The sequence below is a fragment of the Girardinichthys multiradiatus genome, chromosome 3, assembly GCF_021462225.1.
Source record: "Girardinichthys multiradiatus isolate DD_20200921_A chromosome 3, DD_fGirMul_XY1, whole genome shotgun sequence".
In the NCBI taxonomy this organism is placed as follows: Eukaryota; Metazoa; Chordata; class Actinopteri; order Cyprinodontiformes; family Goodeidae; genus Girardinichthys; species Girardinichthys multiradiatus.
Genome location: NC_061796.1, coordinates 5267558 through 5290777, shown reverse-complemented (window position 1 = coordinate 5290777; position 23220 = coordinate 5267558). Strand labels below are relative to the sequence as shown.

At 38.8% G+C, this 23220-nt stretch overlaps 1 protein-coding gene and 1 long non-coding RNA gene across 7 annotated transcripts in view; one reads left to right on the top strand and one right to left on the bottom strand.

The window, feature by feature from the left end:
- nphs1 (NPHS1 adhesion molecule, nephrin) overlaps positions 1 to 15658 on the top strand; it is a 94393-nt gene extending 78735 nt beyond the window's left edge. For 3 of the 5 annotated variants that reach the window (XM_047358003.1, XM_047358011.1, XM_047358037.1), the window contains 13 exons: positions 2380 to 2501; positions 3127 to 3286; positions 3430 to 3586; positions 4169 to 4320; positions 7239 to 7350; positions 7422 to 7603; positions 7704 to 7748; positions 9311 to 9433; positions 9939 to 9987; positions 10993 to 11125; positions 12889 to 12976; positions 13143 to 13306; positions 14017 to 15658. In XM_047358003.1, coding sequence (XP_047213959.1) covers positions 2380 to 2501; positions 3127 to 3286; positions 3430 to 3586; positions 4169 to 4320; positions 7239 to 7350; positions 7422 to 7603; positions 7704 to 7748; positions 9311 to 9433; positions 9939 to 9987; positions 10993 to 11125; positions 12889 to 12976; positions 13143 to 13306; positions 14017 to 14106 — 1577 coding nt within the window. In that variant the 3' untranslated portion in view covers positions 14107 to 15658. The remainder of the gene's footprint in view (positions 1 to 2379; positions 2502 to 3126; positions 3287 to 3429; positions 3587 to 4168; positions 4321 to 7238; positions 7351 to 7421; positions 7604 to 7703; positions 7749 to 9310; positions 9434 to 9938; positions 9988 to 10992; positions 11126 to 12888; positions 12977 to 13142; positions 13307 to 14016) is intronic. The other 2 variants (XM_047358019.1, XM_047358028.1) reach the window with 2 other exon arrangements.
- On the bottom strand, positions 4332 to 22060 carry LOC124863592. 2 transcript variants are annotated; one of them, XR_007037164.1, is made up of 5 exons: positions 21776 to 21963; positions 20990 to 21061; positions 20795 to 20872; positions 20529 to 20618; positions 4332 to 4410 (listed from the first exon to the last, which is right to left on the bottom strand). It is a non-coding gene; the product is annotated as an uncharacterized LOC124863592 (long non-coding RNA). The 2 variants fall into 2 exon arrangements; XR_007037163.1 differs by lacking the exons at positions 20990 to 21061; positions 21776 to 21963 and adding an exon at positions 21978 to 22060.
- Between the last annotated feature and the right edge of the window lie 1160 nt (positions 22061 to 23220).

The window sequence follows — 23220 nt, the reverse complement described above, 5'->3', positions numbered from 1 at the left end:
ATTGACATGATAGCATCACACAGATGCTGCAGATTTGTCGGCTGCACATCCGTGACGCAAATCTCCCGTTCCACCTCATTGCAAAGGTGCTCTATTGGATTGAGATCTGGTGGCTGTGGAGGCCATTTGAGTACAGTGAACTCATTGTCATGTTCAGGAAACCAGTCTGAGATGATTCGTGCTTTACGACATGACGACATGACGTGTTGTCCTGCTGGAAGTAACCATCAGAAGATGGGTACACTGTGGTCATAAATGGATGAACATGGTCAGCAACAATACTCAGGTATGCTGTGGTGTTGACACGATGCTCAATTGGTACTAAGGGGCCCAAAGTGTGCCAAGAAAATATCCCCCACACCATTACACCACCACCACCAGCCTGAACCGTTGATACAAGGCAGGATGGATCCATGCTTTCATGTTGTTGACGCCAAATTCTGACCCTACCATCCGAATGTTGCAGCAGAAATCAAGACTCATCAGACCAGGCAACATTTTTCCAATCATCTATTGTCCAATTTTGGTGAGCCTGTGTGAATTATACCCTCAGGTTCCTGTTCTTAGCTGATAGGAGTCGCACCCGGTATGGTCTTCTGCTGCTGTAGCCCATTCGCCTCAAAGTTCGACGTGTTGTGTGTTCAGAGATGCTCTTCTGCATATCTTGTAATGAGTGATTATTTGAGTTACTGTTGCCTTTCTATCAACTCTAACCAGTCTGGCCATTCTCCTCTGACCTCTGGCATCAACAAGCCATTTGCACAGAACTGCCGCTCACTGGATACTTTCTCTTTTTCAGACCATTCTCTGTAAACCCTAGAGATGGTAGTGCGTGAAAATCCCAGTAGTTCAGCAGTTTCTGAAATACTCAGACCAGCCCGTCTGGCACCAACAACCATGCCACGTTCAAAGTCACTTAAATCACCATTCTTCCCCATTCTGATGCTCGGTTTGAACCGCAGCAGATCGTCTTGACCATGTCTACATGCCTAAATGCATTGAGTTGCTGCAATGTGATTGGCTGATTAGAAATTTGCGTTAATGAGCAGTTGGACAGGTGTACCTAATAAAGTGGCCGAGTGTATATTAAACTGCTGTCATAGTATCAATGGCCAGTTTGCATGCAATATTTGCTTTTCAGGTTTCAAGCTTTAAAAGTCTGCTTGATAATAATATATTTGACCAGTTGGTTTAATTTTCACAATTTTTCTATTCTCATCTCTGATCTCAAGCTACTGCCTCATTGTTTCCTATCTTGCAGTTTGTTTGCATGTTGAAAAACACATGTTTTCTGCTTCAGATTGGTAAAGACTGTTTCAAGCATAAATATTGAGATGGTCCAAAGGCAGCTCTCGCATCTCAGATTCTGCACCTGGCCTTACTACTCTGAGCCAGTCTTCCTGGATAGAAAATGGCCTACAAATGGACTTATTTACTTTAGTCTTCTCCAATTTTGTTTTTGTTTTTGAATAATTGTCCATGCAGTCCAGTGAAGTCATATGTTGGTTGCTAATAGTGCAATTTTAAATATGTTTAAAGGTGCAGACTATCAGACAACCAAAAGGGCTTTCATGTTCATCCTCAAAAAAACCTTCATTAGGCCTCCATGCAAGGCCATCCACTTCCTCCGCTGCCTCGGGCCCAGTCTCAAGCTCCAGGCCCTCTGCCTCGATAGTAATGATTTAATAATGCTACCGCTGAAAATTTAGGTCTGTCTCATTCACCAAAGCCCATGGTACACAACTAATGGATTCTGCCGTCTTGCACTGACTGGGCTTGACAGTTGTAGATATTCATTATGTATGGAGGATTGTAGTAGCTTTTAAGTGTGGCAGTCTATCCCACTTAACAATGTCAGTCTTTGTTAGGAGACCAACACGAGTGGGTACTTCCAACCCAGAGGTCTGTGTCTTGCTTGTGTGTCTTGCCACTGTTCTTCAAGAGGGAACATAGGTTCAGATAAGCTGGCACTAATGGCTTTACTGTTGCATGTACATGGCACCAACGGGAAGTGTAAATGGCTTATGAGGCTAACAAAGAAAAGAAGTGAGGACTCTTTGACTAGGAAAAGAGATTCACTGATGTGTAGATGGATAGAGAGAGGAAAGCAAAGGAGGGCAAACTGGTCACTCTGCCATAATCTGAATGAAGATGTGCTCTCAGAGAGTTTCGTGGGTCAAATAACCAGTTTTTAATTTGCCGTCTTTGGTTCAGCATAGAAAGAAGTTAATAGTATTGAATTCCAAGGGTTATGAACACTGTCAAAGTCAAACAAGTGCAAGTGTAATTATCGTAAATCAACATGACTTTTTTAATGGATGACTTGTCTCAGGATGACTTTACTTCTGCCTCAGTATTTTCCTCTTTCCTTACACTCAGATGCTCCCAGTGTCAAAGCAGAGAAAGACCCTGTGTTTGTTAACCTGGGGGGAACAGCAGACCTGATATGTGTGGCAGATGCCAACCCCATTATTCCTGGCATGTTCTCTTGGAAATGGCTGGTGAGTGCTACAGCAAGCACACACACATACACCTGCACACACATCTATACACACGCACACATACACAGTCACCAGGAGCAGCAATAGTGAAGGCCTAGAATCTATTTTCCCTATCTGACTTCCTCTGTGTTATTTTCTCTGTTCTTACCGTTTATTACCGGACTTTCTAAATGCACAGATGCACCATAATTCACTGGCTCTAACTATCCTTCCACTCCATGTCTCCTTGTTTCAGACTCACCCCAAATCCAGAAAAATAGCTTTCATTACTGCTTTGTGACCAAAGGGCACATTTGTCAATGTGGCGTGGCCTCTCTATTTGCTGATGCTCTCCGTGGTCCAACCCACCCCCTGGCAGTCAAGTGCATGTTTTTTCCCTCTGCTTTTATTGTCCATGCCTTTCTTGTGTCTTGAGGCTCTGCAGCCTTTGGTGTTATTCTTCTTTGTCCTCTCAGCATGTTCTATTAAACATCCTTCCCATGCAGCCATCGAGTGATGATGTTTGGCTGCCTGTCTTGCTTTGTGTGGTAAGACAGTTAGCACACCATCTCACAGAGGGAGGATCGAAGGTACTGAGTGATAGCAGTTGTCTTTTGCTTATTTCCCCTCACTCTGTCTCCCACAGGGAGAGGAAGAGGTGGAGATAGGAGAGGAGCTCCAGGAAGATGAATCAAGCATTCTGACCATTCATAATGTGACTCGGGCTCATGCTGGTCTATACCAGTGTATGGCCAGCAATGGCATAGCACTCCCTGCCAGTGTGGAAATGCAGCTGGTAGTCCAATGTGAGTTTGGCATTGTTTTGGGTTTTTTTCAGCTTAAGAGGCAAACCAAACCTTCAATAGAATTCTATGATTTCTTTGTGTAGACATAAAAAAGACAGCATTTGTGGTTTCTGAATACCTTCTCCCATCTGTCCTGTGTGTAGTCACACCGAAGCTTCGAAAAGGACACCAATGGAGGAAGGTTGCCAGTCGAGGGGATGGTACTACAACAGCTGAGTTGGTGTGTCAGGCAGAGGGCATTCCTCGTGTAGACTTCACCTGGGAAAAAAAAGGGATGCTCATAGATTTGGCAAACCCCAGGTCAGGAAGGGATTTAGTTTTCTGTTCATACTTCATTTTGAAGCCCAAGTTAGATTTACAGTGCTTTGCAAGTGTTAGTTGCACTTAGACTTTCATGTCAAAAACACAAACTTCAGTGTGTTGCACTGTGGCTTTGTCATAGACCAACACAGAGCACCATGTAATTATGAAGTGGGAGGAAAAGGATACATAGTTTTAATTTCTTTTTACATATAAAAATCTGAATAGTGTGGAGTGCATTTGTAAAGAGCTCATTTTACTCTAATACCCTCCAAAATGAAATTATGTGCCACCAATTCCTTTCAGTAGTTACTTAATTGGGAAATTCAATCCCAGTTCATGTATGATTTATTCTCAGTAAAAATACTGCGGTTCTGTAAAAGCCAAAAATGTTTGTTAGAGAACATTAGTGAACAAAGCCTCTGCTCAGGGAGTCTGCATATACACATGCAAATCACATTTCAGATGTTAACTCTTTCTTTTTATTTCTTTTTACTCTTTATTGTTATTTCAGCAAGCTTTAATGTCTGCACAGTGTTTATCCTTTTTCTTATCTGTGCGTCATAAATCTTCATCCCGCAGGTATGAGGAGAGGACAGCGAGGGAGGGTTACTTCCACACCAGCACGCTGCGAGTGGTAAATGTGAGCGCCATTCTGGACTACGCTTTCTTCAGCTGCACCGCTCGCAACTCACTTGGGGACGACAAGCTAGACATCCAGCTCGTCAGCACAAGTATTGCATATGCACCCTTTTCCATTTAAAGTGCACATGGGCGTGTGTCTCTGGGTGACTGTGATTCCAGCACTATTCTTTCTTGGTGACCTGCAAAAGGGAGAAAAAAAACCCAAAAGAAACTAGCTGTGCCAAATGATTCACAATTTAAGAGAGCAAAAATAAACTAGTTCACAGTGTTTTGAGTTTGTAGAGACGGGGTTATTTCAACCAATTTATTTTAAAATGTGCAGTAATTTCATGATTCTATAAACACTTCCTTCAGTTTAGTTATAAAGCCAACATAAACCATATGCCTGAGCCTCATTGTTCTCGCAAACATGCAAACGAGGCTGCTAAGAGATTGATAGAACAAATACCAAGAGACAGAGGACTGCACCAAACTGCTGTATTGGTTATCGACCATCTTAGACATCCATCTCCACCCACTGTCTTTTTGTTGTTGTAAATGTACCCCCTAGTGGACCCAAAAAAATTTCCCATGATGTTTTTTTTAATGGCAAATGATCAAAGTCAGTTTTTTATGGCACACACTGGGTAGGGATTATACATATCACACACTTGGCATGGAAGCATGCATGTTTCCTTCTGTTCTTATTTGGATACAGTTAAATAAACCTGAATCTGTGACATCTGGTCCAAATTCTATCCAACCTTTTCAGATACATCAGAAACATTTTGGAGAATCATCACAATGCCATGATGATTCTGTAAACTGCATAGAGAGTTGTTGTTCTTAAGAGCTAGACCTTATTTTATTCCTCCATCACTACCTTATCATTTAGCCCGCAGCACGATTTTGCTTCCTCCACAGATAAGAGTTGCAGTGATAAGCTTTACTATCCTGGCATACTCAGACTTTTCCACCCTCGAGCTATGAATGCATCTGCTCACTATCGGTCTAATCAACCAAGTCCAGCTCTCAGCAAATGCCAGCAGCACTGATGGACACATTTAATGTTTGCTATAAAAACTTTGAATCACAGTCCAATACTGGCCCTGTTTTATTTCATATATTTTTTTCTTCTTTTATGTGTGAATTAACATAATTAATTTGATGCAGTCAAATTTAAATGCTTCTTTATTACTTTGGGCTGGTAGAAACAGACTTTCTGTTTAATTTTTTCAGCATATTTAATTTTAAGCGGCCTCTTTGCCTTCTTTGAGTTGAACTGATTGTAGAAATTGGCACTCAACTACCTCTCTTCTATGTCACCTTGACTTCTCCCCGTGTTCAAAATGACTGGTTCTTATGCTCCAAATGCATAACAGTCCACCTTGCTTTCAAAAACCTGAATGAAGCAGTTCATTGTATAATACTAATGTCTAAGTAGCATCCTCTGATCATCGCTCTCAATATTGATACTGAATTAATCAAAGAGCAGTGTCCTATTGCCTATGCTTGTGTGTTATTAGAGTAGTCGTCCAAGGCTTTTGCCCTTTGTTGTCCTTCATTCAAGTTTAATGAGTTTTTTTCAGAAACAAATTCCTAAAAAACAGAAAAATTCTTTTTGAGAAATACTTTAATTTGAGCATGTATCAGGGCTGCACGGTGGCACAGTTGAAGTTTGTTGCACTGTTGCCTTGCAGCAAGAAGGTCCAAGGTTCAACTCCAGCCCAGGGGTCTTTCTGCAAGGAGTTTGCATTTCCAACCACTCTAGAGTTCATCTCTTACCCTAGTGGCTGCTCGGAGATTGTTCCGAAGACTTTTACATTCTACTGGTGGAAAGAAATAAATCCTCGAAAAGAACTGCTTGCTCTGGTCGTTGTTGTTCAGGTTTGATCAGGTTTCTTGTCCTTGCTGAAAAAAAGCATCCCCACAGCATGATGTTGCCACCAAAATGTTTCAGGGTGGGGATGGAGTGTTCAGCATGTTAGTTTTCTTGCACATACAGCATTGTGCAAATGCCGAAAAAGTTGGAGTTTGGTTTGATGTGTCTTCTACATTTCTTATGCAAAACAGAAGATATATTGTAAATGGCTTTTTTTTTTCAACAATCCTGCCACCCTTCTGTAAATATCAGACTGTGGTGCATGACTAATAGATGTTGTGTCAAAATAATCTCCCACCTGAGCTGTGGATCTTCGGAGCTTCTTTAGAGATGCCATGGGCCTTTTGACAGCGTCTCTTAATGCCATGCTTCTCAGCATGTTATTTTAGGTAGGCTTGCACTTTTCAGCTGATGGATTGAACTGTGTTGCCCAAGATGTCCAAAACATTTGATATATTTTGATATTCTTCATTATGCTTCTTCATAAATGTTCTCTAGCCTTCAAGGCCTATTTATAATTAGATAAAATTTTACCCCAAATTCCAGTTTCCTAATTAATTAACATTTGAAGGAATTTGCAAAGGAAGCTATTGTAGGGATTTAGAATCAAAGGAGCTGAATACAAATGCCAAATTTGCACTTTTATTTGAAAAAAATGTGAGACTATGCATCATTTTTCTTTCATCGACAGTTGGACACATATAATCCCAAGATAATACATTCAGGTTTGTCTATAAAGAGACCAAATGCAGTAGTATTAGTATTAATACTTTTGCAAGGGACTGTATTGACATTTAATCATCCACCTAGAGGTCAAATATTATTTCCTTCTGGTATCAGATTTTACCAGCCATTTTAAACCTTCTGTGCTTTCAGACATGGCTGTTGTCAGACATAAAAGACATTCCAATTAAGAAAAATAACAGCTCTACACGATCATTTTGCCCATTTATAGCTTCTCTATATGAAACGAAGAGGTATCATTATGGAAGGCACAACCCTGTGGGCAGCAGATTGGCATGTGCTATTTTAGTCTGTAGCAACTAAAGTATTGTCAAAGAGCTCACTGCAGTATGAAAGTGTCCAGGTGTTGCACAGACAACACATTTGCTCTCTAGGCTCATTTTCTGTCCTTTTCACACTCAGATCACCCAGATCCACCTTCATCGTTTGGTCTAGTCAGTGTTACTCATGACTCCGTCACTCTAGAATGGATCCCTGGCTTTAATGGGGGTTTGCAGCAAAGATTTCGCATAAGGTAAAGACAAACAGATGGAGACCATTACAAGAACAAAGAAGCTGGTTTTGACAGTGTTTTTTCGTTGACAGATACTACTGGGACCAGTCCATCAGCTTCATGTATGTCGATGTCTTTCCCCTTGATGCAACAACCTTCACTGTTACCGGTCTGCAGCCACTCACCACCTACAACTTCTCAGTTAATGCCCTCAATACAATAGGGGAGAGTGGCTATGCTGATAACGGTGCAGTACTGACCATCACCACGGCGGGTCAGTTTGGAGTTACTCCGGAGCTTAATCCAGTGAGGAACGATATATACAGTATATTTATGATGAGTGTGTTTTTGATATCCTTTCTTTATCTTCATAGGGAAGGTAGAACTGGATGGGGATCTATTGGATGATAAGACAGTAGGTGAGTTTTTCCCTCACAACCTTTTAGAAAGGAAATATTATATTTGATAGTGATTGTGGAGGTTTTGGTAAGTTTTCTTTTAAGACCTTATTAAGACTGACGGAAAAGCCAAAAATCTTAAAATGTACATCTTCCAATGATAAAAGAGCAGGTAGTAGGGCTGCTCGATATGAAAAAAATACAATCATGATCATTTTGGTCAGTTATTTAATATTATGATTACCCCTAGTAAAGGGCCCCCGATTCCATACTCCTGGAGCACCCCCCACAGGGCATCACGAGGGACACTGTTGAATGCCTTCTCCAGGTCCACAAAACACATGTGAACCGGTTGGGCAAACTCCCATGAACCCTCGAGCACCCTGTAGAGGGTATAGAGCTGGTCCAGTGTTCCACGGCCGGGACGAAAACCACACTGCTCCACCTGAAGCCGAGGTTCGACTATCGGTCGGACTCTCCTCTCCAATACCCTGGCGCAGGCCTTACCAGGGAGGCTGAGGAGTGTGATCCCCCTGTAGTTGGAACACACCCTCCGGTCCCCCTTCTTGTTTTTAATGTTTTCCTCATTCTTAACCCCTTAAATACTTGTGAATGAAGTTTCTATTTTGTTTTATTTTAAAAACAACCTTAAAAGTATTTGTTCCCCTTTCCCATATATGCAAATGGGCAATAATACTGACTAAACTTTGTTCTCAAAGCAACTAGAAAGTCTTCATAAAAAAAGTTCCATCCCATATATGCAGATTGGTGATTTACAATGCATATAAAATATCCTCACCTAGTGGAAAGGAATAAAACAATGTCTAACTAAACCCTAAGTTGCTTTAAATCAAGATTAAAAACTTGTTTGTTTAGAGTGGCCTTTGACTGTGCAATCTAAGCATAATTAGTTACGTTTTCAATCCAATTTTCCTTTCACTTTCTTATCCATCATTCTATTCTCTTTATTTTATTTATTTATTTATTTTAATTACCTCTGTTGTTTGATTCTATTATTTGATTTGTTTTTCTGTCTGTATCTGTGTTTATTTTCTTTGTGATTGTATTGTAATTGCATGTACAGCGCTTTGAGTGTCTCGTTGCTGAAAAGCGCTAAATAAATAAACTTACCTTACCTTATCTAAAAGTCTTAGTCAAACTTAGTCAGTCATAAATTTGTTTTAACACAGCCAACATTTCAAAAATAAAATTAAAAAATGCCAAAAATATCAAAGAGCTCAGGAATGTTAAGCTATAACTAAATGTAATCTAAGAGGCTAAATCTATCTGGATTAAGAAGTTTCAGGGACAAAAAATAAGATCAATAAATTAAAGATGTTTTATTACATTTTTAGAGTGTAAAAATACCCAGGTTATAGAAGCAGCTACTTTCCTTTAGTAAATTACATTTATTCAGGCACCTTCTGCGGCAGTAACAGCAGCAACTATTTTTATCTTCTTCTAGTTTTTAATTATTAAAAATCATCTGAAAGACCAGTTAGGTGTTTTTATCCTCACATGTCCTTCACTTTAACTTGATTTGTTCTGCACTATCTGATATTTTTGTTTTCGTTTGCAACCAGCCCCGAGTGGCCTGCCAACCCATTTGACTGTGGCCTTCACAGTGGTGTTCGGAGTCCTGCTGGTGTTGAATTCGCTGGGCTGGTTCTTTGGGCGGAAGTGGAAGAACAGACGTGACAAAACAAGTACCCATGATTATCTTCTCTTCTGCAGATGGGGAAGTGTTGCTCGCTTTCTTGTCTCTGCATTGTTTCGACCCCACCCCCCGCCCCGTACCCCCCTTTCAAGACTCTAAAGAGATTACTCTGAGCAATGATGTTATTGTCAGCTCAGCACCACCTCATCTCTCTGTGTCCCTCTTTCTGTTTGTGTGTCCTGTCTCCTCTGCTTTTGCTCACCATCTGAGCCTCTACCTCGTTCCAGATTCATCCCTCAGAACTGTCACTTCCATGTTGCATTCATATCTTTTATCTCATTGGCCAGCTTCATGTCCTTCCTCTCTCTCTCCTGTTGTCTCTTTCCATTTGTTCATCAGCCTTCTAGTTTTTACATTGAATTTCTTTCACATCTCACTAACCTTTCATTCACTCTTGCTCTCTGGCCTCTTTAGTTTTCTGATAAAATTCAGCTTTTTTGATAGGATAGCTCTCCTCTAAGTATTTCTTCCTTGAATTTCTATTGCCCCTGCAGAAGCAGAAAGGGACAGCGCGGTGAATAGAGAGAAGAGTGAAGGGGATGTGTAAGTCAAGGTTTTGGAGACACTGGAAAAAATAAATATACACGCATTTCATGATTTTTCATTAATGTGTTGGAAGCAGATGAGGAGGAAAATAGGCTTTAATAAGGATAATCAATCTAAATTGGTGTCTCTAACCATGTATCACACATTTAGTACTGCCAAGAAACTATAATATGATGCCATGCAAAGCCACAGAAACTCTGTGAATTTTCCCAGATTTTTTCAAGTGAACTACCACAGGCTTGAATGTATTAATTTCAGATTTTATGTAATAGACTAAAACAAAATAGTGGATAAAAGTGACAGGGAATGAAAATAACACATTATTTTCAAGTTTTCTTCTAAATAAAAAAGTGTGGCATGCATTTTTATTACTCTGATACCAAAAATGAAATTCACGTCCACCAACTTCCTTTAGAAGCCACCCAATAAATAAATACTGCTCACCTATGTGTAATCTAATTTTAGTAGTACTGTATTTCTGCTGTGAAGGCCTCAGAGGTTTGTTAGAGAACATTTATGAACAAACATCATCTTGAAGATCAAGCAACACACCAGAAAAGTTTAGGGATAAAGATGTGGGTAAGCATAAAGTGAGATACAGTTACAAAACACAAGTTTTGAACATCGTATAGAGCAACCCTGCACATCCATCTGAACACATCATCCCTACAGTAAAACAGGGTGGTGGCAGCATCATGCTGTGGCAATGCTTTTCATTTAAATCCATGTATCAATTGTCTTTCTCTTCCCAGATATGCACCACTTGGTGCTGATCTACCACAGAATTGTAAAAAAAAAACATTGATATTTATAAATGTAACAAGACAAAATATTTTTGCAAAGCCCTTTAATCATTCGAATGTTGATGGCATCAACCATAAGATTGTTTGCAAGAAAAGTTCCTATGGAAACCGTGTAGTTTGTATATCTCTTTATACACACTAGAGACTAATTATCAGCTGTATTACCATGAAACGGACAAGATCTGATTTCTACATGCAGGTCAAGTCAATCAACTGTTAGCAACTCCAATAAATATGAGAGCAGAGAAAAAATCAACACCGGAGCCCAACGCACCCTCCTCACTGACTCCGGATCCGAAACAGAAAACAACATCTACGAGAGCTACACAGCGGTAAGAAGGGGAGAGGAATAGCTGGGAAGAGAGAAAAGGGCAACAGATAATATGCAAAGACACAAAGACACAGATGAGTAGAGGGAAGAGGTTAGGCACAGGGTGAAGGGGTCTGGCAACAGAGGAACTGGAGGGTTTAGCCATAACAAGAAAAAGAGATAAATAAACTAATGAAACCTTTAGTTGTGCATAGGGATGGAACCTTGATAAATGGCTCACAATTAGCATTCAAAATACACATTGATCTTAGAGAAATGGTCATTTTGTATTTTAAAAAGGCCAACAAGGATTTAAACCTTGAAGAAAACAGTTTATTGAGGTAAAAGAAAACAGATCAGGCTGTGTTGCCAGAAGAGAATCAATTCTCAAATACACATGGAGGCAAAACTCACCTCACCTTAATTTGACTTTAGATATGTTTACTTCCAGCAATATCAGGTTTTGTACTTCATATAGTTTTGTATTTTATGTGGTTAGGGTCTGAGATATCATAGCAACAAAGTATCTGTCAATATGCAACATTTCATTGTTTGAACATTACCCCTGTTACTTTATGTAGCACCTTTAACATTTATTGGCACCTCTGGTAAAGATGTGTAAAAGGCCTAATAGTAATATTATTGTTATTATTTATTTTTTTTTTTTTTAGTTGTTGGCTTCAGGGTAATAACTTTTCCATATTGGTTTGGATAGCTTGTTTTACTTAAATAAATGAAATCATCATTTGAAAACTGCATTTTACTCTGGTTATCTTGGTTGTAATTATTTTTTGTTTAATGGAAAAATCCAAGTGTGATGTAACAAAACAGAAGAAAATCTGTAAGAAGGTAAAAACGTTTTAGTGGGCCCCTTGGGAAAAATAATTGTCCATCTCTGATCTATGTTTACCCTGCCATCGTGCTCAGTGAGGAAGATCAGGGGCTTAATGTTAGAGAATTGCTGCAAATGTTTCTGTGTGAGATTACCAATACAATCAAAAAGACTCATTATTTCTAAGCTTTTGACAAATGTTTATCAAGGTGTCAATAAATATGGAAGGTTTTGTGTTTTGCCAAAGACTGATTTTTTTTTTTCTTTCACAGGAATATCTGTGAGGTGCAAATTCACTCAAGAAACTTTACACATAAAAAGAAAAGTATAGAAAAAAGAAATCAAATCAATATTAAAGTAGCAACTTTCTTCATTGAAGATTTGGTGTAAATAGAGAGGAAAGCCTCCATATAGACTGAGAAACATGGAACAGAGCGATAGCACTGCAGTCCAGAAAGCTGCTGAAGAAAAGTACCAGTGTACAGCTCCTGTGAACCATTTATTCAAAATAAGGAAAGATTGTAGGAGTGTTTCTACTCAGTTTATCAGCCCAACTGGCAACCAGTTGGGCTGATAATCACTGTAGTGAGTGTGTTTAGGAGTGTTCATTAATAGTGTAACGGAGGCTGCTTTAGTATTTCTTATTTCAACATAATAAAAGTTTCCCCAGCAGTGAGTCATATGTGAGGATGAACACAAATTCTGATAGTTCACATAGAACAATTATTGTTGGACTATTTTGAGCAGACTAGTGTAAAGTAACAGTTGTAGCTACCCCTGGGAAATTGTCCCTTTAAAACTGTATTACATTGTCCTGCCAAAATATAAAGAACATGCACATTGGAGATGAAGACAACCATTCACCCCCCTTTAAACTAAGGATATGTGGAATTGCTTTGTGAAGAAGGTTGCATAACCTGGATGCTTATCTGAGGTTATCGCTTCTGTTTCAGCAGTTTCAGGAAGACTCCCATTATTATTATCCCACTGGTGACTACAAGCCCTCCCTTGGTCCACACCCTGAGGAAAGACGTGGCCTTGGTGAGACACAAACCTTGCCTAAACAAGGCCGTATTAAACACCTGCTGTTCAAACGAGCCAGTAAAACTTCAGCAACTGCTAACAGAAGCTGTGTTTATTGGCAATTACTGAAAATTGTGACAATCCATTTTTATGTTTTGATCCATATTTATGTTTATTTATGAAGGTGCCATCCCTGTGAACTTTGAAAGCCATTTGTATGAAGATGTGGGAGATGAAAGAGCGTACAAGGACACACTGGCTTCCTCCCTTCCTTCTTACCCTCCATTTTACTCTAACCACAGACAGACTCCGCAAGCAGGGGACTGGAGGTCACCAACCTACCTTCAGGTCTCTGAAAAACATCTTTAGAACAGTTGAATAATAAATAATTTAAATGATATGATGAAGCTCTAGTGCAGAGATATGAAAAAACATTTCCTCCCTTCAATTTCTTCTGTTTTTGCCTTTTTGTCACAGTTGAATATTTCAGATGATCAAACTAATTTTAATATCAGACAAAGTAGAAGAGTAAATACAAAGATGAGTTCAATTTTACCAGCCACACCCAACCCTATTTTCCACAAACCCTGTAGAATCAGAAAATAACTTCACTATAACCTGTCAGGCAACATGACGTATGCTAGAAGGTCTCAAAAAGCAATACCTCATACTTCATTTTAATGAAATTCAAGAATTGATCATCTTTATAGATCTATCAGTCTAGAAATGGTTACAAAGCCATTTCTAAGGCTTTGGGACTTAAGTGAACCACGCTGAGAACCAGTGTCGACAAATGGGGAAAACGTGTAGAGAACCTTCCTAGAACTGGCTGGTCTAAACAAATTACTCCAAGAGCGCATTGACGGCTCATCCAGGAGCTCACAGAAGAATCCAGAACAAGTTTTTCACATATAGCCAGGTTGATTTAAATAACATTTTTCCTTTAATGTATTTAATGAGATTATCTAAGTCTGAAATTTAGATTAATTTGATGAATCAATGTTGTCACAGTACTGTATGCAATAAACTTTAATCTGGATGTAATCTTCTCTTCACAGGGTATCAAGAGAGCAGAGCAGGTCACGAATGATCAACAACAAGAGCGGGATTATGATCTACCCTTCGAACTGCGAGGAGAATTAGTCTAGAGTGAAACAATGACCTCAATTCAATACCTTCTTGACTCAGTAGACATTGTGTAAAATATTGTGTCGGAATATTCACTCCTGTCTTAATTATTTTATTTTTCTTGAACTTGATCAAATTTACCTAGAATGATTTGATTAGGAGCAAAAAACCAAATACTGAAGCTATTTACTTTTAAAGTTGTTTTTTTTTACTTTTTCTCCTTAAAATAATAAATTGACCTTCCCCTGCCCAGCCTTGAATTGAAAACTTGCACAGAATAGAAGAGATGAAAAATGTCGCAGGAATTTAAAAGAAATATTTGAACGCTTCAGTCACCTCAATGCAATCAGGAATGTCAAAATGATAAAATGCATTTTCCCTCAATACAGATGCCTAAATCATACTATAGTTTCGACTTCTATTCCTCTTTTCATTCCCCCTTTAACCTTCTGCCTCTTTCTCAGAGCTGACTCATGGTCGCTACCCACAGTCCCCACCGCCCTGCTGGCCTGCAGGTAGACATGAATCAGTCGGTTAGAAACAGAAATGAACTGACATGTGTGCGGTTGGCACTGGAGCAGAAGCAACAGAGGCTCACGGTGCCACCCAAGCAGACATCATCCTTTTAACCCATCTGACATTAATATTTTCTAGTGTGTATCCAGATGAGAACCTGATGACAGGGCCTTCTCCCTCCCCCTGTCGACCACAAAGACTTTCAGATCTGACAGCTGGTCTTATGGAGTCCCTACAATGGGATCATGCTGAGCAGTATTTAGCACACTTTCGTCTTAAGAAGAGAGGAACCGTATTCGTGGCCAGACTTTATAATTCTGTTTTGTCTCGGAGTGGAATTCGGCTCGCAGCGTTGGTGGAGGGGAGAAACCATGCTGGGAACTTACAGTCAGAGAGAAACTGAGATGAGAAAAGGGTTAAGCTAAACCTCAACTGTGGCTACTGTGACAAAAAGATCTTCTCTCCTTCATGCAAAAGGTGCTTTTTGGTCTTTATTATTAAAATATTAAATCAAAAGGTATGTACACAAATGAAAGAGAAGTTATTATAATATTCTTCTTGTGCAATATATCATGCACAGTAAAAATGTTTATTAAAAACACCAAGTCAAGTCAAAACTCAGTATACGAGGTTGAATTTGAAATTATATTTCTGGTGTTGTTAGTTCCCATTATAGACATGCAGAAACATACATTAAGGAAGCATGTGGCTATTTTGACAGTAATCTGTTTAGGTAAAAAAAAGAAAATGTCTTGCTTAAACCACAGCTGCTCTGACTCTCCCAATAATTCATAGTGACTACAGTAACTTGCAAAAAGATTAATGTGCCTTAAAATTTTTCACATTTTGTCATGATACAGCCACACACATGAGTTTATTTAACTGGGATTTTATCAACCATATCAACAAAATGTAGCCCATAATTGTGAAGTAGAAGGAAAATTATACATGGTTTTTAGAATGTTTTACAAATGAAGTTCTGAAAAACATTGTGTGCATTTGTTTTGAGTCTCCTGTAATATGATACCCCCAAATAAAATTCAGTGTAACCAATTGCCTTCAGAAGTCATTCAATTTGTAAGTAGAGTTGACCTGTGTGTAATTTATACTTATTATAAATGCAGTTGCTCTGTGAAGGCCTCAGCGATTCGTCAGAGAACATTAGGGAACAAACAGCATTGAGAAGACTAAGGAACACATCAGAAGAGTTCAAACAGGTCAAAAAACAGCCATGCTTAAAAATACGTTTTTAAAAGAAAGCCATAAGAAGATCCATTCGCAGTTTGTCACAAATCATGTAGAGGGACACTTTAAACATGTGGAAAAAAGGTCCTCCAGGCAGCTATGACCAAGATTAAAATTTCTGGCCTACACCATGTGTGGAAGAAAACTAACCCTGCACATTACACAGAACACACATATCCCACCGTGGCACATAGCGGTGGCAGCATTACTATGCTGTGAGAATATTTTCCTTCAGCTGACACCACGGGGCTGGTAAGAGTTGATGGGAAGATTAATAATACAGAACAGCCCGGGAAGAAAACCTGTTAATGACATTTTTAGGCAGATGTCCCAATAGGACAAAGACCCGAACATATAACCAAACGTACAATGGAGTTGTTTAGATTAAAGCACATTCATGCATTAGACTGGCCCAGTCAAAGTTTAGACCTAACCCAATTAAGAAATTTGTATCAATACTTCAAAGTTGTTGTTCACAGACATTCAATCTGACTAAACTTGAGGCATGTAAAGTCACAAAAATAAGGATTTGTGCCACTTGCTGAACTAACACATGCCTTCCAACAGGTTCTGCAGCTTCTTTTATATTGCCAGACAATGTTTGCGAGACCAGAAAGGTATGCAGAAATTAGGCATAAGTGCTACTCTCTGCTCGATGGCTAAGCCTGTGAACTATAAATTTGTCACCTGTAACTGCTCTTTCGAGCTGGCTCCTTTGGTGTGCAACCCAGATGCTTATGACAACCATTCAGAGGGTCACGCGAAACACACGACGGTTAAAGAAAAATACGAGCAGGTAGCAAGCAATGGAAGAAAACCAACAAGGATGCTTGTTTTTAAGAACTAGAGTGTGGAGAAATCCACAGAGATAATAATTGGTCTCTCTGGGACCACAAGGACACAAAAGTTGCATTGACACCCTGGGGAGAAATCACCAGGATCTCTTTTCAGTTTAGTTTTTCTTCACCTCTAAGCAGTGCGAGATCCATCCACCTGGTATTCACAGTATGGATAAGTATGTAGAAACCTCAAATGGTGTCAGTCACCACCATCGTACCACTGTCATAGTTACCGGCCTGTGCTTCAGTGTACCTCCCTCACCAAAGATATCCGGTGCGGAGCTGAAGCACAGCAGAGAGGGATTGGTGAGCAGTGATCAGTGGTTGCCAAGCAAGAAATAGTGTTATAAATTGGATATGTGGCTCATACATGTTGTTTACCTCATATATCTGTGGCTATAAATGTTCAATATAAGCATACTGGGAACCTATTAAGCTGTAGATCATTGGCTGCTGTGAATTTCCTGAAAGATGCTATGAGCTATATGTACACTTATGTTATTACCTGTCAAGTATTCATCACTGTAGAGTTGCTGCACATAATGTACCGCACAATCATATATTTTTCTCTTTGATTGAAAAGCCTTGCAGATCTTTAAAGAAATCAATGCATTATTTCAATGAAAACATCTTCCAGACAGGATGCAAGATGCTATTTAAATTTATCAAACCTACACATTTCCTTAGTTTCAATGCCTGGAGATAAATCTGAATGTTATCCACTGATCTCTCTTCAAGAAATCAGGCTTGGTATTCTCCATCATGAGCTGTCAAGGTGCATTTGTCTCATTACTGAACGATTGTTTAAGTTTCTATCTGAGTTCTGTTTTCATACCAAAGCCTGTTCATAATGCTTTATTTCAGCTCAGGCATGAACAGTAATCTGCTAGACTGAAGGTTTGACAGCTCAAAACTGCATGTCACCTTGTATTTTTCCTCACTCGCCTCATGAACATTTTGCATTTTGATATGTTGCTTTCAGGGGAATCTCAAGGGAGCACAGGGAAGCTGTAAGGGGGGAAAATGAAATCAAAAGAAAAATAACTAACAGCATTTAATAACTCCATGTCTGAGAATATTTTCCTATGCGATTATGCATGATTAAATACACTCTTTATAAATAATTATCTATGTAACTTCAGCAGTTAGTGCAACTTGTTAATGATCCGATAAAGTCATGTTGAAAAAATGTAAATCCTAGTCATTGCTTGTATTTTTAACAAAATCCAGGTGGAAATGAAATAAAAACTGATCAGATGGTTTATTAATTATCATATGCCTTTCTGCGTGGATCAAATAGTACAAATGAATCAACACAGCTGTAGTTTTTAAATGACAAACACAATGCTTTGTTTTGTAATGCATAAAGTGAAAGATGTACAGATCCTTCTCAAAATATTAGCATATTGTGATAAAGTTCATTATTTTCCATAATGTCATGATGTAAATTTAACATTCATATATTTTAGATTCATTGCACACTAACTGAAATATTTCAGGTCTTTTATTGTCTTAATACGGATGATTTTGGCATACAGCTCATGAAAACCCAAAATTCCTATCTCACAAAATTAGCATATCATTAAAAGGGTCTCTAAACGAGCTATGAACCTAATCATCTGAATCAACGAGTTAACTCTAAACACCTGCAAAAGATTCCTGAGGCCTTTAAAACTCCCAGCCTGGTTCATCACTCAAAACCCCAATCATGGGTAAGACTGCCGACCTGACTGCTGTCCAGAAGGCCACTATTGACACCCTCAAGCAAGAGGGTAAGACACAGAAAGACATTTCTGAACGAATAGGCTGTTCCCAGAGTGCTGTATCAAGGCACCTCAGTGGGAAGTCTGTGGGAAGGAAAAAGTGTGGCAGAAAACACTGCACAACGAGAAGAGGTGACCGGACCCTGAGGAAGATTGTGGAGAAGGGCCGATTCCAGACCTTGGGGGACCTGCGGAAGCAGTGGACTGAGTCTGGAGTAGAAACATCCAGAGCCACCGTGCACAGGCGTGTGCAGGAAATGGGTTACAGGTGCCGCATTCCCCAGGTCAAGCCACTTTTGAACCAGAAACAGCGGCAGAAGCGCCTGACCTGGGCTACAGAGAAGCAGCACTGGACTGTTGCTCAGTGGTCCAAAGTACTTTTTTCGGATGAAAGCAAATTCTGCATGTCATTCGGAAATCAAGGTGCCAGAGTCTGGAGGAAGACTGGGGAGAAGGAAATGCCAAAATGCCAGAAATCCAGTGTCAAGTACCCACAGTCAGTGATGGTCTGGGGTGCCGTGTCAGCTGCTGGTGTTGGTCCACTGTGTTTTATCAAGGGCAGGGTCAATGCAGCTAGCTATCAGGAGATTTTGGAGCACTTCATGCTTCCATCTGCTGAAAAGCTTTATGGAGATGAAGATTTCATTTTTCAGCACGACCTGGCACCTGCTCACAGTGCCAAAACCACTGGTAAATGGTTTACTGACCATGGTATCACTGTGCTCAATTGGCCTGCCAACTCTCCTGACCTGAACCCCATAGAGAATCTGTGGGATATTGTGAAGAAAACGTTGAGAGACTCAAGACCCAACACTCTGGATGAGCTAAAGGCCGCTATCGAAGCATCCTGGGCCTCCATAAGACCTCAGCAGTGCCACAGGCTGATTGCCTCCATGCCACGCCGCATTGAAGCAGTCATTTCTGCAAAAGGATTCCTGACCAAGTATTGAGTGCACAACTGTACATGATTATTTGAAGGTTGACGTTTTTTGTATTAAAAACACTTTTCTTTTATTGGTCGGATGAAATATGCTAATTTTGTGAGATAGGAATTTGGGGTTTTCATGAGCTGTATGCCAAAATCATCCGTATTAAGACAATAAAAGATCTGAAATATTTCAGTTAGTGTGCAATGAATCTAAAATATATGAATGTTAAATTTTCATCATGACATTATGGAAAATAATGAACTTTATCACAATATGCTAATATTTTGAGAAGGACCTGTATTTATTTATTTATTTATTTATTTTTCTGGTTATTGTGAAGACATTGATTGTTCACAGCACACTTCAGGTGACCCTATAGATAGAGCCTATAGATGCTTTTTTTTTAATTTTGAAGTATGCTTGGACTTACTGGCAAAGGAAGTCCATCTTCATCTTTGAATTTGTTGCAGACACCTGAAGGTTTTGGGTCAAAACTGAGTAATATTCAGAACTGTTCATGATTTTGCTCACATGGACAATGGATCTAGTTTTACCTGAATAAATGTAACCCCAGAGAAGTGATGTACCATCACTGGTTTCACAGTAGATATGGTGTTTTTTTGGTGCTACTTTTGAGCCAAATTAACCATTTTGAGCTGTGGCCAAATGTTCAACATTGGCACCTTCTTTCATATGGGTTTGTAGGATTTTAACATGGCCTGGATGTTTTCTTTGGATGAAAGAAAAGGCTTCTGTCTTTCTGTCTTTCAACCCGACTCTCCAGACATATGGATTATAATTTACAATTATCGTTTAAGTAAAAGGATAGAGATGAGCCAATGTCAAGAAGGTCCTTCAGCTGAAAGTTGTGTGTACCTAAGAAGACTGAATACTGGAACTGATTCAAACATGCAAACTCCATGCAGAAATACTCCCGGCCCGGAGTCGAACCGAGGACCTTCTTGTTGGAAGGCAAAAGTGCTACCACAAAGCTCAAATCATATCAAACTGGTTTCTTGAACCAAACTGTTGGAATGACCTTTAGCAGATGGATTGAGCAGGAGACTTGAGGCATGGATAAGATGCAGATCAACCAGGTGTTTATTCACCAACATTGAACAAGTACACAAAAAGCAAAAAAAACCCAAACCTGTTCAGCAGGTCACATGAGGTCTCATGGGCAGCTCCCAGGATCTTAAAAGTCAGCCTCTTATAACCGACTATCCTCATATTAATGGACCTACCATGACAAGAACAAACATGAACAAACGAACATACATAAACTAACTACAAAATGGCTAAAACATTCAAATATATAATTTAACAATCATTATCTAGCACTGGAAAATATCTAAAACCACATTTCAAATTCTAGATTTAAATTTATAATATTAAACCCTGGTGTGCACAGCTTACCTTCCCCCTTCTGAATCACTAACAATGACTCTTCCAGAACCTGTCAAAGGTGCTCCATGCCCCTGGGGAATCACTTAGCTTAAACATATTGCAGAGGAAAAGACAAATGGTAAGTCTTCGGCACTGCAAATACTACAATACACTTTAAAACATCAATCTTTTACAAGTCATTCCAAAGACTAGTTAAAGCCTTACTTGTTGTTATCCATTTAAATGTTTGTTTTTGTTCACAGAGCAGGCAGTTCATCAGTGCCGGCTGAGAAGAAGCTGTCAAAGCCCAACCACAAACAGTAACAATACAATTCTTCAGTTTCTCATTGTACAATTATTTTAAATAATGTAATATTCAATACAAATCGATATTTTAAATGTTTCAAGACACATAATGAAGACCTTCCTTATAATTAAAAGTGAGTTTACTGTAGTCCAATGGCCTCACCAGACCTGTGCATGAAGTGGCTGGAGCATGTTGATGCTTAGAAGATATTTTTTAATAGAAATTCCCCCCCTTTACAGATTATTTTACAGGTTTTGCCTTTTTGTTACTCTTCAATGTTTCGGATCATCAAAGGAATTGTTATATCAAACAGAGATATGAATACAGAACAAAGTGCAATTTTTAAATGATTTAATTTATTAAGCGAAAAAAGCCAAACAACCTGACCCTAGATGAAAAAGTAATTGCCCCCCTGTTAAATCATGAATCAAGGGTGATTAACCACATTTTTCAGAAAACGGAGTTTAATTTCACTATAGCCATACCCAAGTGTGACTACAGTCAGACCTGTAAAATCAAGAAATCACTTAAATAGAACCAGTCTGACAACATGAAGTAGGCTAAAAGATCTCAAAAAGCAACACATGCCCTGATCTAAATAAATTCAGGAGCCAATGAGAAACAAAGTCATCAACCTCTGTTTGTCCTGAAGGGTTGCAAAAACATTTCCAAAGTTTTCAGGCTCCAACAGTACAGGCTCTTACCCAGAAATGAAGAAATCATGGAAAAGTGATAAATGTGCACAAAGGCGACAAAAGAAGCCAGAATAACATCTAAAGCACTTCCTTGGACTGACGAGACAAAAGTGGAGCTTTTAAAATGTGTCCTTTTGGTTACATCTGACATAAAACTAAACAGCTTTTAAAAAAAAAAACAAAAAAACAAACATTAAACTGAGTCACTCACTGCGCAAAACATTTCCCACTTGAGACAATAAGGTTTTTCAACCCTGGTCCACAAGGCACACTGCCCTACAGGTTTGATGTTTCCCTGCTTCAGCACACCTGATTTCAATTGATGGCTGATTAATAGGCTTTTGCTGAACTGCAACCATCTGAATGAGGTGCATAATTTGTTCAGATTCAAGCTCTGCATTATTAAGTTTAAAATATGATCAATCAGATAGTAGGATGGACATTTTAGTAGAAATATTTCATACATTATACAGAATACAAAAAATGGGCTTGACAGTTATATTTGTGTGGGTTCCAGCACATATTGGAGTAGAAGGAAACGAGAGGGCAGATAAAATAGCAGAGGGTAATTCAAAATCCTATTAGTTTTATAGTTAAAACAAGTAAATCTAAGGGAAAGAGTATTGTTAAAGGAAAGCTGATGGAAAAATGGCAAAAAAGGTGGGATGAAGGAAAAACAGGAAGATGGTTTTATAAAATTCAGAAGATAGTAGGAGAAAGAAGAAATGGAAGACAAAATGGAAAGGAGGAAAGAGTGATAACAAGGTTAAGATTTGGGCATACAGGACTTAATTATACACTTTTTAAAATTCAAAAGCATAATACTGGTAAATGTGATTACTGTGGAAAATATGAAACAATAGAACATGTTATATTAGAATGTCATAAATATGAAAGAGAAAGAAGATATATGAGAAGAGAGTTTGAAGGTATTAAGGAAAAGGTTAATTTATTAGATATTTTGAGGAAGAATTTAGGGAGTAAACATATACAAATAGTGATTCGATTTTTAAAGGAAACTAAATTATTTCATAGAATTTGATTATAGTAGATAAAATTGTGAAAGTATGGAGGATATAGAAGGGTAGAATACAATGTAATGTGTAAGTATGTATACTTGTGTATGTGTGCATATATGTATATATATATATATATATATATATATATATATATATATATATATATATATATATATATATATATATATATATGTAAGATTTATTTATTTATTTATTTAATTTGTAGAAGTTAAACATATATATAAATAGATAGACTGACACGAACCACACTCCATACCAGTAAGTGGCAGTAATTCACCACGAGGTTATTTTAACAGTCCAGTCTTGGGTTGCGTTGACTCTCAGATGGTGAAAACACAAGCAGATCTAGGAACACGGCAGCTCCAGATATCAACATAACACATCAAAGTTTTAATAAGCAAGGTTACATGCACA